General features: G+C 46.9%; 1 protein-coding gene and 1 pseudogene across 1 annotated transcript; both read left to right on the top strand.

The window, feature by feature from the left end:
• The first annotated feature begins 276 nt into the window (after positions 1–276).
• On the top strand, positions 277–4,490 carry LOC123076847 (CSC1-like protein ERD4; annotated as a pseudogene).
• Positions 4,491–10,286: 5,796 nt separating this feature from the next.
• LOC123073704 (uncharacterized) lies at positions 10,287–14,254 on the top strand. The gene is made up of 3 exons (XM_044496757.1): positions 10,287–10,445; positions 11,167–12,371; positions 14,158–14,254. Exons 2-3 carry the CDS (start codon positions 11,313–11,315, stop codon positions 14,176–14,178), a joined length of 1,080 nt encoding a protein of 359 aa, XP_044352692.1. The 5' UTR covers positions 10,287–10,445; positions 11,167–11,312; the 3' UTR covers positions 14,179–14,254.
• Positions 14,255–15,867: the final 1,613 nt, after the last annotated feature.

The following is a 15,867-nucleotide window of genomic DNA, read 5'->3' on the forward strand; positions in this document are numbered from 1 at the left end:
CCATATTTTTTATGATATATAATTTATATTTTACTATTTAAATTTACGATTAAAGTTTGACCCTAAATACGAGCGGTCCTATACTGGACCCGGATGGATGGAGTAAAAGCGAGAGGATTCGAATCATTCAAAAACAAAAGATAAAAAAGGGACAGCCACAAAGTTAGAACAGACACCGAGGCAAGGGGCATTTCAGACATTTTGCTGCCCAAGGAGGTCGGCAAGCTCTTTTTGTTGAAGCAGGGAGGTCGGCAACCTCCACAGCTCATGAACTCCCTAGTCCCCACCGCGCCACGCACAGCAAAAGCATCCAATGCTCACCCCTTTCCACCCATTTACTACCCTCCGCTAATCACTCCCTCCACTGCTACACCCCCTCATAATCCTCCGGGAGGAGCGGCGACGGCGGCGGCGAGATGGACATCCCGTCGTTCGTGACGTCGATTCTGACGTCCTTGGCCGTCTTCGTGGTGCTGGTCCTGGTGTTCACGTGGCTGTCGCGGCGGCCGGGGAACGCGACGGTGTACTACCCGAGCTTGCTGCTGCGGGGGCTCGACCCGTGGGAGGGGCGCGGGCGGGGCACGCGCAGCCCGGTGGGCTGGATCCGCCAGGCGTTCACGGCGTCCGAGCCTGACGTCGTCGCCGCCGGCGGAGTCGACGCCGCCGTCTACCTCGTCTTCCTCTCGTCCAGTACGGCCAAGCAAACCACGCTCTCTTCAGTTCATTTGTTTACGCATGCTTTTGTCGAGTTGGTTGTTTGGTTCCTACTAGGTTGATTCGTTTACACTACTTATAAACTCTGTTTTGCGTTTCCGTGTTTTCTCTTTTTGCTTCGCCAATTAAGAGTTCGTGCACAGAATGTAAAATTAAGTCCTGCTGTCGTCGAGAACGATTTCTATGATGAATCTGCTGTTCTTGTAAACTGGTTTCAAGCATGCTGTATTCTGCTCTAAACAAATATGTACTCCCTCTGTTCAGAAATAAAAGATGTTCTTGATGAATATGGACTACATGCTGATTGAAATGAGTGAACAAACACACTAAAATACGTCTACACATATCTAAATCAGAAAAAAAGTTGAAACGGAGGGAATAGTAATTTCTAAAAAATGATGTGGTTTTGTACTAGAAAGGAAGTTTCATGTTTGATTGTTTTACTTTCATGTACCACATAAAGACACGGCAGCTTGTTTTACCTTTATGTACCAATCTAAGGAGTATCAGTCTACTTTTAGTGAAACGATTAAAATCGGCCGGCCGCTCGCGCGCGTGCTGCATGAAACTTGGGGGGCCACGTCCAACTGCCTTCCAGTCCATTCATTTCTTTCTCTAATCTTCTCGGCCAGACCGCGAGAGAGCACCACCGTGCGGCCTCCCGCCCATGCTCCACGCCTGCTGCCGGCGTTGCCACAAGTACGGCCGCCGACGGGTGCAAGTATCTGCGCCGGAGGAGCCAGCACCAGCTTCGCTCCGTTCTCTCGCTCGTCAAGCTTTCCTTCTCTCTATCCACAACCAGCACCTCAAACCAGCCATGCGAGCACGCACCTCGAACCAGCCACAAAACGAGTATCATGCATGAAGGATTGTTGGAAATATGAAATTTAACCTGTTAAATTGCTTAGTCTGTAGTGCAAAAAGGGCGTTGAAAAGGCTAGGATGCATGCGTTTTCGGTCAAATATAGGTGGGTAGATAACTAGTATATCATGCAGAGTAGTTGCTCGAATTAAAGATATAGCATGCACATTTTTCACCAATTATCAGATCCTTTATTCTCTTGTGTTCCAGTGTTTGCAATCCTTGCGTTTGCCGGGATTGTGTTGCTTCCAGTTCTGTTGCCAATTGCTGGAACTGATAATGCCCTGGAGGATTCTACTGGCAGAATGCCGCCGAACGTCACACATTTCGAAATATTGTCATTGGCCAATATTGAAGTAAGTAATCCTCTTATTTGAGCCTAATGGCCTGTCCTTGTTGCCGCCAATAAATCTGGGATATTCCAATTACACAGCCTTCTGGAACCATCTTCCTACTTGATCTACCCATTTAATAACGAGGTGGATGATCGGTTCGAAAAAAGTGTACTACTGCACATATCATTATGATGATGAAACGCATAATTTGGCACATTATTAGACATTTGTATTGTCAGAATTGCCAGACTGCAATCACAGGCACTCAACGTCACAACCAAACTCAGTAGTGTCTTGATATTTTCTGCAGGACCGAAGTATGAGGCTGTGGGCATTCATATCAGCAGTCTATTGGGTCTCCTTTGTCACCTATTTCATACTATGGAGATCCTACAAGCATGTTTCGAATCTGAGAGCAGCTGCAAGATCAACATCAGGCGTTAAACCACAGGAGTTTGCCATGTTGGTGAGAGACGTTCCCATTCCACCTCCTGATCAAACTATAAAGGACTCGGTGGACTCGTATTTCCGAGCACTTCATCCTGACACATTCTACAAAGCAATGGTTGTGACAGAAATCACGAAGGTACTGCAACTCACAGGTTTTCTTTTCTTCAGGGGAGTTGTTTATTATTCGTGATGACATGTGTCTTGTTTCCTGCTACATGATAATAATAAAAATTGCCCTATATATGCAGGCTGATAAAATTTTCCAAGAGATTGAAGGTCACAAGCGCAAAATTGCTCATGCTGAAGCTGTCTATGCAGAATCAAAAACAGCAAACAGATCTGAGGGCACGAGGCCTACTCATAAGACGGGATTCCTTGGCCTTATCGGTAAAAAGGTCGATACGATTGAGTATTGTAATGAACAGATAAACGGAAAATATATGATAGGCACACCAGGCAGACTGTGGTCTATCTCATTGTCTTCGTGACCGTGGCCTTCTACATGATTCCCATCACTGCCATCTCTGCTGTTACAACGCTGGAAAAACTGAGGGAGAAGCTGCCCTTTCTCAAGGTGGTTGTGGACCAACCGTTTGTTAAGACGGTCTTACAGGCTTACCTCCCGCAGATCGCACTTATTGTTTTCCTCGCTGTGCTGCCAACTCTTCTCGTGTCCCTGTCAAAGTCGGAAGGAATTCCTTCACAGAGCCATGTGGTGAGGGCGGCATCGGGAAAATATTTCTACTTCATCGTCTTCAATGTCTTCATTGGCTATGCAGTTGGTTCCTCGTTGTTCAGCGCTTTGGAAAAAGTTATCAAGAACCCTCCCGGGATTTTTATGACGCTTGCCACCAGGCTTCCTGGAACTGCAACTTTCTTCTTCACGTTCGTTGCACTCAGGTAAGTAATGACTGTATCTCATTATTTATGCACTTTAAGTTCCTGTCCGGAGCTTCACCCCAGCTGTAGAATATATAGTAGCATAACCGATTGATTGTTGTTTTCGATAGATGCTTTGTCGGTTATGGGCTTGAGCTCTCTCGTTTGGTCCCTCTCATCATTTTCCACCTGAAAAGGAAGTACCAATGCAAGACAGAGGAGGAGGTGAGAGCGGCATGGGTTCCAGGAAACTTGAGGTATAACACCAGGGTTCCCAACGACATGCTGATCGTGACAATTGTGTTGTGCTACTCCGTCATCACGCCTTTGATTTTGCCATTCGGTGTTGCTTACTTTGCTCTGGGTTGGCTTATAGCAAAAAACCAGGTGAGCGAGATTTTATAATTACTTCAATGTATGCATGCATGTCGAACAGCTGGACGGACCAACCTAGGCATGTTTTTCTTTTTCTTTTTCGCAAATAGGCATGCATGGCTTCTTTAAGAGAACAGATTTCAGAAGTGACATACCTTACGTCCCTCCTTGTTGCTAAATGCAGGTTTTGAGAGTTTATGTTCCGAGTTATGAGAGCAACGGGCGAATGTGGCCACACATGCACACAAGGATCATTGCAGCTCTCATGATCTATCAGGCTACCATGATTGGTATCATCAGCCTGAAAAAATTCTACTATTCTACCATCCTCGCACCGCTCCTCGTGATAAGCTTAATCTTCGCCCACACTTGCCATGCGCGCTTCTATCCTGCATTCGCCAAAACCCCTCTCGAGGTGGCAAGTCAGGAGCTGAAAGAGACGCCCAACATGAGCGCCATTTACACTGCGTACATCCCTCCTTGCCTCAAGCCCGACAAGCTCCAAGATGTGCAAGTCTTTGAAGACGCTCAGCCACGCACCACCTCCAGAGCCCCGTCCTTTTAATGTAATGTAACTAGTTGCATGAATCAAAATTGGATGCGTAACCATTTGAAACACAGGGATGACCTGAGCACCCTCTGAAGCTTCTGTTTCCAGGATATATAGGAAACTCATGTCATGTCCCATGTACATGCATGCGCTGTTGCATGTTGGAAGACGTCTTTTATATTTTCTAGCTAGCTCTCTTGTACACACACACGCACGCACGCACACACACTTGAAACGTAGTAGTGGTACTAATTTGCTTCTCAAACTGATCGCTCGAATAGCTTGTGTTACAAGGAGTGCAAACCGACCTATTTGAGCTGCTGACCTAAGGCTCTTACATCATGTCCTATGTGCTACATCATTGTTGACTTCTTCTTTTTTTTTGCGAATATTTTTTTTTGCCAATAAACCTCGTGTGCCTAAGATCACCTCAGGGCTGAGTCATTCGTATGTCGAGTACGCGTTTTTGTACAGAAGTAGGACATGCGAGCCTGACCTGGGTGAGGCGGTCTCAGGCTTGACGGCGGCGGCGGCGGAGGGAGTCGGGGTGGAGGAGCTGGTGCTGGAATTTTGTCTATTTTGGGCCTAGCTCAATAGCAGTTTCAGAAATTCCTAATAAATCCTAGAGGCCCACGCAGCCCATTTGTGCAAGGCAAAAGGTGGAACTAAAGTTTAGTCCCACATTGCTAGTTTAGAGGGAGTTGGACCTCTTTATAAGGGAGGTTCTTTTCCCACATGTATGAGCATGAGAACAAGAGGGACATCCACGCGCGCTCCTCCTCTACGTCCTTCCCCATCCGGAACCGCACCTTTTGAGTCCTGGAGAAGGGTGATAAGGTTTTTGGGGAGCGCTCCGCGTGACTACTGACCTCTTCATCACGGACTCCGACGACTTCTTCCCCGACGTCGACAACCTCATCGACGACATGGCTGGCGAGGATGTCGACCCCAAGTCCAGTGCTTCTGCTGCTGCTGTCTCGTACGTGTTCTTCCTGTTTCTGATAGAAGTCCTCCCACAGTTCTTTGCTTTAGTGTTTGCCCTACATATGTTAGGTTCTACTTCATATATGCAACATGATCTAGTGTCTGTCCTAGATGTGTTCAATTCAAGTTCATATATGCAGATGTTATTTACTTTCTCTCCGTCAGATTGTATGACTTGCTTTATCGCTGCTATATTAGTTATGCTTTGTCTAGTATTTCTATTAATAAAGTTATTTGATAAATTGCTCATATTTCCAACAGCTGGAGATGACACAGCCCATGGCGGCTAGCGACTTTCCTTGCACAAGATCATGCGTGCCTGGCCTCCATTGATGAGTTTAGAAGGAAAGTAGTTGGGATTTCAGCCGAAACGCAAGGATAGAGGTCGGAGACTGTTACCATCACGGCTAGATCTCGGTCATGGACGGATACGCACGTACGTGCGGTTTGATTAGATCCGCCGCGCGCGCACGTTTTTTTTCCGGCACAAAGCCGTGCGCTCATGGCTACGTGAGTATTTGTTTTTCTTATGCCGTGGCGAGGGTCCATATGAGAGCTAACTCTAGCAGATGTTGTATATTCCCGTCCCGTAAAAATATTTTACGGCTTGTAAAATCGCCAATCACCGCAACAGTAGACTGCGTGCCATTAAGATTATATTGTACTGGGCCGCGGAGTGGGAAGAGTGTACACGAGCTGGTACTACTCCTTGGTTGCCTCGAGCCGTGCGGCGGCGCCTTCTTCTCCGACCTTGACTGCCTCCTTCACCTTGTGGAGCTCCGCTGTGCGGAAACACTTGATGGTCGGCAAATGAGGTCCCCGATGTCGTCGAACTTGCTCCAATTCCTCCGTCCGCTGCTGCAGGAGAGGGCGCCGCGCTTCCTCGCCTGTTTGGAGCGCCATGCCACGACCGGGGGGCAGATGGAGCTGCCGGCCTCGTCATCGTGGCGGGCCCGCTAGTGCGGCGGTGAGCCGCCGCTGCCCACGCGGCCACCAGCTCTGCTCAACATGGATCTACTCGAAAATGACATGTGCGCGCTAGAAACGGTTGCCAAAGACGGTGGATTTTGGCGCCGAAGTGGGTGATTTGCGGCGGAGGCGGGTGTGGGAAACGCCGGGTTTTTTTTTTAGTAACCGGAAATACCTGATAGAACCCCTAAATTGGTTGGGATCCGGTAAGTATAGCGGTCGAGCCGCAGTCGTACATTTTTACGGGCTGAGCTTCATTTACCAGATCTGCTCGGGCTAAAATTTAACCATCTCCACTACTATTAAACAATCCAACATGAATTTTCTTAAGTGCATCCCGCAATTACCCCAGAACACCGGACGGCCCATTCACCACCGCACGATTAGTCCCACAAATCTGAATCTAACAGTCATCATTGATCTAATAATTTTATGGCGTGGACTTAGCAATTTCTAATGACTACCATACTCCACCACTCGCACCCTAATCCAACGAGTTCCTGAAATCACGTCAACGATTTCCGACCCCGATCCAAGGACTTGCTGAAATCACGTTAACGATTTCTTTCTGGGCACAGGCCTCAACACCACACCCGACCCCTAATTAATACTCCCTCCAACAAGTAATTCCGAACGGACGGAGTACTAGTAATTACCCCTAAAGATCTCGGAGGCGAAGGAGCTACGGCTGGAGGCGGAGTCCGCGTTGGAGTGGGCCGGCGTGTGCGCGCGACTGGCGGACATGGGCGCGCGCAATCGTCACGGGGAGGGTCGGGAGCGAGCGGCCGCTCGAGCAGACCGCCACCTACGCGCTGCCTTTGGCGCCGCTGGATTTCGGCGGCGTGGGCGACGTGTTAGAGGTCGTTGTCGCGGATGCATGTGGCCAATTGCTCGCCATGCGGGAGATATGGGGCGTCAGCCGCAGCCTCAGGGCTGCGAGCGGGGTGTTTGACCAGGTAAAGAGGCTCGCCGGGTAGATGCTGAATGCGAGGTAAGGGAGTTGGCTCAGCATGGGCGCGCGTGGTGGCCTGAGCGAAAGGCCAGTGAGTCCCCTTCTCTGCTCGTGCCTCTCTCCTCCTTCCAGCAAAGCGCGCGTGCCGGCCGGCCGTTGCGGAGGGCGAGTACGGGCCATACAGACCGGAGCTTGAGGAGGGCAAGCGTAGACGACATCGACCGGGGCTTGAGGAGGCAATGCGACTGTTGCTTGAGGAGGTGCAGACAAAAGAGAGCGTGTGTGTGGCCGGAGGTTGAGGACGGTGGCGTCTGTTTTGTGTCTGCATGCTGTGTACTGAATAGTGGGTTGTGTCCTCAACTTTTGACGCGAGCTGTTGTGCACTGATCCTTTGTTAGATATTCTGCTGCAGAAGATTTCGTGGAGACAGGGACTACATCACTACAAACTTGATACGACACATTCTCACCTTGATTTCTTCCAAAAGTTTGACATTATTTGACCCATAAATCATAATCTCAATCTTTAGGGGAAATCCTAATCTCATCTCTAATACTAATATTTGACACAGATTCTTTAGAATGGTCATGTTAGCAACTTAACTTCTCTTCTTTTTTTTTGCCAGGATCCTTCAGAGAAGTTGAAGCCGAGCATAAAAGTTTGGAATAGTTTTACTGAAAGCAACCAAGAGATACCCAGGTCCCAGGGCCTGATCAGGTGCAGGTTGTGTCGCTCGGCAGAAAAAAAATAGACAACAACTTTGGCCTTTTGATCCTCTTGAGTGCTTTGTTTCCATGGAAGAACTGGATGAACCAAAACTGGTTACTTTTTGTTTCTTTGAACTACAAATCTCTCTTCCTTTGCATAGCCTAATTTTTTGCATTGTCTAATGAATATTTTATAAACAAAGAGAACATCTGTATGTAAATTTAGAAAATATAGTTATATTGAAACATTCATATTTCTGTTCTTTGGGAAAATCGAATGCACGATGTTCCTATTTCTTATTTCACGGTGAGTCATATGCTTCCAACAAATATAACTGTCCAGCTTTTTCACTTGTTGGAAACTTTTAATATATACTTTTTGCATCAGAAGTTTGCATAGGTTAGTTACTCCTCTACGCAAAGGAAATACCCTCCTGTGTTAAAAAAGAAAAGAAAATATCCTCCCTTCAATACAACAAATAAATTCAATATTCATCCCCTAAATGAAAAATGAAAAATATTCAATATTTATAAGTAGTGCATCACTAGATTTTATTTTTATTTTAATGCTTATCTGTTAACTAGGATGAACATGTATTTTCTTTTTAAAAAATACATGCTTTGCACGTGCATGCTAACTAGTTTCCTATAAATCGCCGAGCTTATACAGGACCTGCTAGAGTCCCTGTGTCTCAAAAAAAAAAAAAATACAACGGACCCTGTGCCACATCAAATCCGAGCATTTCCTAGGGTACCCCGAGCGCAGAACAAATTCAATGGTCCTCCCACGCAGAGTGCTTCACTCGCCTCCAAGCTCGCAGACCACCGGACTCACCACCGGACCGCCAGCAGGACTATCCATAGCCACCACCGCCACTGCCACGGCCACCAGCACCACTAAGCAGGACCTTCCTGAAATCGATTGGAAAATCGCTTCTCCTTAGAGCAACTATAGTAGACCCTGCAAAACGCCGGTCCGCAAAACGTGTTTGCAGTTCGCGCAAAACCGGTTTTGCAGGCTGGCACAGATGCAGACCCCCAAACGGATCTGTAAAAAAGTATATTCGCGGAATATGCTTTTTTACGGGTCTGCTATGCGGGTTCTGCTCGGGCACCAGCGCAAAGACCCGTAAACAGAAAAACTACAAATCTGAAATTTGTCATAGGGTTTCACAAACAAGTTCAAATTCAAATGACATAAACAGTTTGCGCGCAAATAAAAGCGAAGTTCATTACGCAAAGGAGGTCATGCAAAGGTTTGCGCCCATGTCCGGCATCATCTTGGGGGTCGATCTTCACTCCGTGCCATGGAGTCCATCTTGAAGTTCATCGGTGCCACCGTAGCCACCTTCGTCGCTTATTCCAACTCCCGCACCGAAATCATCCACATTGCCACCATATGGAGTCCATCTTCGATCTTTGGCTTTTCCCAGTTTTTGCTTGTGAATGCTCAAATGCTTCCGCTTCGATCTCCTCCAACTCGTCCGCACAACCATGATCGTCCACGCCGCCCTCCGTTTCATTATAGTCGAATCGTTCGAAAGGAGCTTGATCAATGTCAACCGCGTTCGTGTCCAACAAGTTCACGAATTCGGTTGTTGCATTGTTCGAACCACCACTATAGCGAACGATAACAAGTCACGAGCTATCGAGAACAATGGCGAAAAATGAAAGAGAATAGCCGAAGACCGAAGAGATATACCTTCCGGCCATTTCGTCGAACACCTCGCTCGCGGTGGGAGCGGCACCGTTGAACGGCATCGCCGGAGCTCCTCCTTGCGGGGGGGGGGGGGGTCCGCTTTGCGCCCGCGGCTTTGCCGGGCATCGCGCCGGGGGCAGCCGGATTCCCGCCCTGCACAACCACGTTGCCCTGCCGCTTGCGGGCAGGCGCGACGTGTGCTTGGGCGACGGCGGCGGGGCCAACATGGCCGGCTACGAGATCCGCCCGAGGGGAAGGGGCGTGCGCGACCTCGACGGTGACGGGGGACAGCATGGGATCGTCCATGGCGGCGTGGGACGGCCGGCGAGGAGCAGCCGGAGCTTGCGGAGGGGGGGCAATGGTGGCGGAGGGGGCGGGGAGCGGGAAAGGGCGCGCGAAAATGTCCCTCCCGCCAACTCTCGCGCCGGATAGGGGCCGAGCTTGGGTCGGCCTCCCAGCCCGTGAAGATAGAGGTTGGAGGAGAAGATTTGCTGCGCCCCGCAAAAAAATTTACGGACCGGCGCGGGATGCGTGGTCTGATCGTGCAGATTTTCTGACCCCGACCCACAATTTGACGGTTATTTTACGGGACAAGGCGTTTTGCGGAGTCTGCTAGAGTTGCTCTTACCGAAGCAGGGGAAGCGGCGATCCGATCCGATCCGGTCTCTTGCTGGCTCGGGGAGGATTTGGGATTGGAACCAAGTGTGGAGCGAAACGTAGACTTCTTGGACTTGCTACAACTCTCCTCCGTTTTTCTTTCCAATCCCAAATCTCTCATATCTAAATCTTCTCCTCTCGTATCCCAAATCTTTCCCAGCCTCGTGACCGATCCTTGGCCCTTTCTGCCTCTCCCTATATATAGGTATAATATAATCCAAAGGCAACGGAGCCGTGATCGCCGCCTAATTAGCGTGGACGGGAGGAGACGAGGAGAGACCCCGGCGAAGAGCATGGAGAATTATAAGACACGTAAGTGCATGCATGCCCCTAATGACCTCTAATCGTTCTTCCCCGGCCGGAACGCGTTGTGTGAGGTTAAGGTTAGCTAGGGTTCAGAGCGTTTCCTTCAAAGTATAACTCAGGGCATCTCCTAAATAAGTTGAATCCCTTTTTACAATGTAATGATAAAAGAATTGTAGAATGCACGAAGGTATATATATGTGTGTGTGTGTGAGAGTTGAATTTCCGCTGAACAATATGTTATTTTGTTGACACTGAAAGTTATGAAGGAGCGAACTTTAAGCACATAGGCGTTCTGCACAAGAGAGGATCAATCAACCATGTGTCGTTGATTTTTTTTCTATGTGAAGTGGTTGTTTGGGTATCGAGAATTAGACGCAAGTTTTTGGAGGATCTCTTCAAGTTTTCTTTTCCTTGTTTGGTTAAAATATAATTTATACAGTTCTTTGTTTGGATGCGCTGCAATCCGTTGCAATCTAGTACATAGAAAACAATTTTTTACAAGGCGTATGTTTGGTTAGATAATTCAAATAAGGTTTGACTTTGTTACACAAGAAACACAGCATAAAACGAGAACTACCCCTTCCCACTTTGTCTTTCAATTCATTTTAAATTTTTGGCAAGTCCAAAGTTGAGGATGAAGTTCTGTATTTCACTTTAGATTCCTATAATCTATTAACATTTTTCTTCTAGCAAGAATAATAAATCAACTTGGCCATGTATTGCACAGTGGACCATTGGACTCCTCCTCCAGACTCGAGCAGCAGCAGGAGTGGGATATGGCTGGTGCATCTGAGCAAACGCTTGAAGAATCGAGTGTTTCGTCCCAGGAGGAGTTGCTGCAAACTACTACATTGGAAAGAGAGCTCATGAGTCATGACACCATTGAAGCCCCGCCACCATCAGTGTGTCGCCCTGAAACCATTTGGGTTGTGCGACCCTCTGACTGGGGCATCGCGTTTTACATCAGGATGGATCGCGAGGGGTCTTTCCATACATATCCTCATGTATTGCCCTGTCCCCGTCTCTGAAGACGACGACGAGGATGCTGTCTCTGTCTCCGAAGACGACGACGACGACGAGGAAGCCGTCTTCGAGTGGTCAATCGGCGCCTGCCGTGACGGATTCGTTGTTCTCGACAACTGGAGCACCCGGCAGGTGGCCGTCTACAACCCGCTCAGGCGGACCATGGACCTCTTTCCCCTGCCGCCCCACGGGGACGACTGCGAGGGCTTGCATTTTGATCACCACATTCTCGCCGAAGAAGAAGACAGCCGGTCGTCGTACCGTGTCGTCTGCGTATGGCATGGCGAACGCGGGGCGCGTGCTGACGTCTTATCATCGGACACCAAGACGTGGCAAGTCTTCCCATGGGCAAACATCGACGGGCTCTGGCCTCAGCGTGGTAAGCTGGTGAATGGTCACATCTATTGGACCGTTGGAATGCCAACAGATGCCCGTGTGCTCAACACCGCTACGATGCAATTCTTTCGGATGGATATGCCGCCGAGCAGCAGAGTTAATGAAATGTTGACGGCCGGCGAGACCAAGGATGGAAGGCTTTGTGTGGTCTTCGCACCTAATGTACAACTGAATTCGAAATCCGCGCTCGTTGTTTGGACATGGAGAGCCGATGATGACAATGGTGTCGAGAGATGGATGCAGGACAAGTCGCTTCCGTTGCAGGAGATCCTTGGGATTGTTCGGTGTGATTTCAGAGATGATGTTAAAAGAATTGAAGTGAGTGTCAAGGCGATCATCGATGGCTTTGTGTACTTGTCTGCTTATTGTGGGAGGTGGCAGCATCATCATTCAACTCGCTGGCTACTATCCTTCTGCATGGAAACAGCGGAGCTGAAGAACCTTGGTCGTATCATTCATGGGGCTTCCTATCCCTACATCATGCCATGGCCTCGTTCTCTGGTACACAGCAAGGTGAGCCCTTGACTCAAGGTTCCTTGACTAGGAGGGTGAGATTTAATTACAAATTTACCATTAAGTTATGAACCTTTTGTTGTCTTGCTATAGTAATTCAATTTACTCATCTAAAGAATAAGACAACATGGTGAGGTGCTGTTGATAATTGCCAATCATTTGCAAACCTTTGAGCATACTAAGTTACTAACAACCATACTCCTGCTCTCTCCATATTGGAAATGCATATAAGATGCTTCCAAAGTCTCCACAAGAACAAAAGAAGTAATTTACCAAAGATTCCCCCTCAAAGAATAGCTAGAAATATCTTATTATAATATAACAATGTTAGTATATCCAAATAGGTAAAATAACTTCATCCCTCCTTTTTTCCCTGATCATTAGTCTTATTTCAGATCTTCAAGAAAACAGACTATTTTTAATGTTGGGCCAACCATTCTCTAACAGTTATTATAAATTGACCATGGTGTAGTTGGAAAGCCAAATATGATGTTCTTTATATTTTTTTTATTTTCTTGGTTGCATCGTTTCGTAAAAAGATATGGGAATCTTCAGCGCCTTAGAAATTCTAATGTTATCTCCTGCCACTTCTTCTTTCTAGATAAAAACTTTCACATACATTCAATTTGGTGAGGCTGAGAACAGACCTTAAATAGATTTTGAGCTATATCTCCTATATTTTTGTTAGCTGTATCTGATACTACTATCTTTGTCATCTCTGTGAGTAAAATCACTACTCTGCCACTCATACCAAGCTTCAAAGAATTACCGTGTTCAGTGTTTTGCAAATCAAGATGAAGCTTCCCTCCTGCAGAAGTATTTTTAGAAGAATTTATCTTTTATGGCCTAACCATATATCTTGACATGATGGTGCATTCGTGAACCAGAGCATAGGCTTAATGTTTTGTGGCATTTAGGGGCTGTTTGGATTGATGCACTCATACGCCAGACCAAAAAGTTGGCGTTGACCCAGCCCTTTTGTACTCATTTGGATGGATACAAATATTTTGCTGCGCCCAAGCCCTCCACAGCATGCTAGTTCAATCCTCTGCCAACTTTTTGGCGATCCGTGGGTGGTGAAAACATTCGCCAATTATTTGTCTAGCCCACGGTTGGCAGTGGTGGTGTTGTTTCGAACCAAACAACCCCTTATTATCTTTAAGTAGTGGCAAGCAGTAAGATTTATACTCCCTTCGTCCCATAATGTAGGACGTTTTTTGACACCGCGTTAGTGTCGAAAAACGTCTTACATTATGAGACGGAGGGAGCACATTGTAAAAGGGGAACTAGCTTATTTCATGGAGTTTATTATCTTCAAATGAGTATTTTGTGGCGATCATAAGTTCTCTTGTTCATTATGTATACACATTGAAATATATGAGACATCACATAGCCTGTTGTCCTATGTAGAACATGGTCGGTAGTGTAATTATTTATTTTCCTCAGGTGCATGCCATTTGAATTACTAGAAAGGTTTGTAGTGTAATTAGAAAGGTTCGTAGTGTAATTGTTAAGAGGCATATTGGTCCCAGCAATATATCACTAACGCCCTCTGTACTAGTATACAACTGAGCTAGATGAAATTAGCAATATATTGGTCTCAAGTGTGCGTGATTAGGAATCCATCTTTGTGATGCAACCTGGAGCAATTCAAGATTGAGCAGGCAGGGTGAGATTCTCTGATATGCTCATATGCATGCCAGAAGTCAGTAAAAGTCCATGTTTTTCTGGTTTCGCAAAACCATCTTATCCTGCGCGGCTGATTGTGTTGATATCTCTTTTACAGCCAACCAGCTTATCCAGTTAAAGGCTATGTGAGCTACGTTCAAATATCATGGAAGTGATATATATTAAGCCGAGTCATTGGATTCCTCGAGGCAAGAGCATCTCCAGCAAATCCCTTCTTTCTTTGATGTAGGATTTTTGCTGGGCAAACCATCTTATTCTGAAGTGTTTGAACTACCGGTAGAATAATCCCAGCAAAAATCGTACCGGTAGTTCAAACACTTCAGAATTACAAAGTTTCAAGACAGCAAGCACATGTTGGAGAGCCAGTTTGTGGCTAGTAGTGGCCTAATGGGATGCTTAAATGCAGACACCATTCATATGTCAATATTACTGTAATAGTTTTGTCTACACTTTCATACATGTCAGTTATGTTGTCTACTGTAACTTATTTTGTACTGCTAATTGTTACAAGCGTAATAAGCAATTAAATGCCAAAATAAGGGTAATTGTATCATCACCTTCGCAACTTGTATCAAGGACATATATGCTTTTCATCATCAGCGACTGTGATTTGCTAGATCCTCAAAAATTATTTTCAAAATCTTTGCAAACAGTGGCTTAAGAATGGTCTAGGAAAACTAGCGCGGACACTAATGTTGGGAGGTGGCAGCTTAAAATTCGTCACCTCAGACAATTTCTTCTGCATGGAAACAGCGATGCTGAACAACCTTGGTCGAATTCTTCATGGTTCGTGCCATCCCTACATCATGCCTTGGCCTCGTTCTTTGGTTGGTACACAGCACAGCAAGGTGAGCACTCAAAACTGACTCAAGGTTGCTTGACTAGGGAGGATTTAACTACTAAGCTCCTTTATCTGTAAGTTATGAACTTTTTGTTGTCTTGCTATGGTAATTTGGTTTACTCATCTAAAGAATAAGTCAATATGGTGAGGTGCTGTTGAGAATTGTTAATCATCAAACCTTTGGGCATACTAACAACCATACTCCTGCTCTCTGCATATTGGAAATGCGTACAAGATACTTTCAAATTTTCTTGAAGAAACAAAAGAAGTAATTTACCACAGATTTTGTTAGAGTTGTGTCGAATATTGTGTACAAGGAAGGTTACAGTTGGACTCTGAGTAGTATTGTGTTTAGATAGGATATGGAGTCGTGTCCTAGTAGGACACTTATATCTTAGGCCTCTCATACATAGCGACCTCCCCTACTAGCCACGTTGAAGGGACATATCGCACAACCTATCCGACGGGCACATTAGGGACTCAAGATCCGAATCTAGGCTTGGATGCTGCCGCCGCCGACAGCCTCTCCAGGATAACCCGCTATAGCACACCTTGCCACCCACATGGCCGAACCAAACCACCAACACCCGATGCGTTGTTGCTCGTCGGGGTGCTAACCCGAACTCTTGTTGCCGTTCCGTCGAGCACCACGCGAGCTCAATGCCTCTACCTAGCAAGGCCGCCCCCTGTCAGCCACCCATGAACAAGAGGGAATAGGACCCCGCCGCCAACCACCATGAGGGTCTTTGCACAGGTGTCTCCAGCTGGCGACGGTGGCAAAGAGAGGGAGTAGAGGTGAGGGAGGAAGGAGTCGGCGCCGCCGCCCGAGTCACCCGCGGGGACAACGCACAGGCTAGGGTTGGGTTTTTTTTACAGCAGACTTTGCTTTTGTTCCCGAGAGTTGATCCAGCAGTGAAGACTTAATTGCATAAAATCACCACATTTCAGGCTTCTTCTGCAGAAAAC

Source organism: Triticum aestivum, chromosome 3D (genome assembly GCF_018294505.1).
Source record: "Triticum aestivum cultivar Chinese Spring chromosome 3D, IWGSC CS RefSeq v2.1, whole genome shotgun sequence".
NCBI classification, from domain to species: Eukaryota; Viridiplantae; Streptophyta; class Magnoliopsida; order Poales; family Poaceae; genus Triticum; species Triticum aestivum.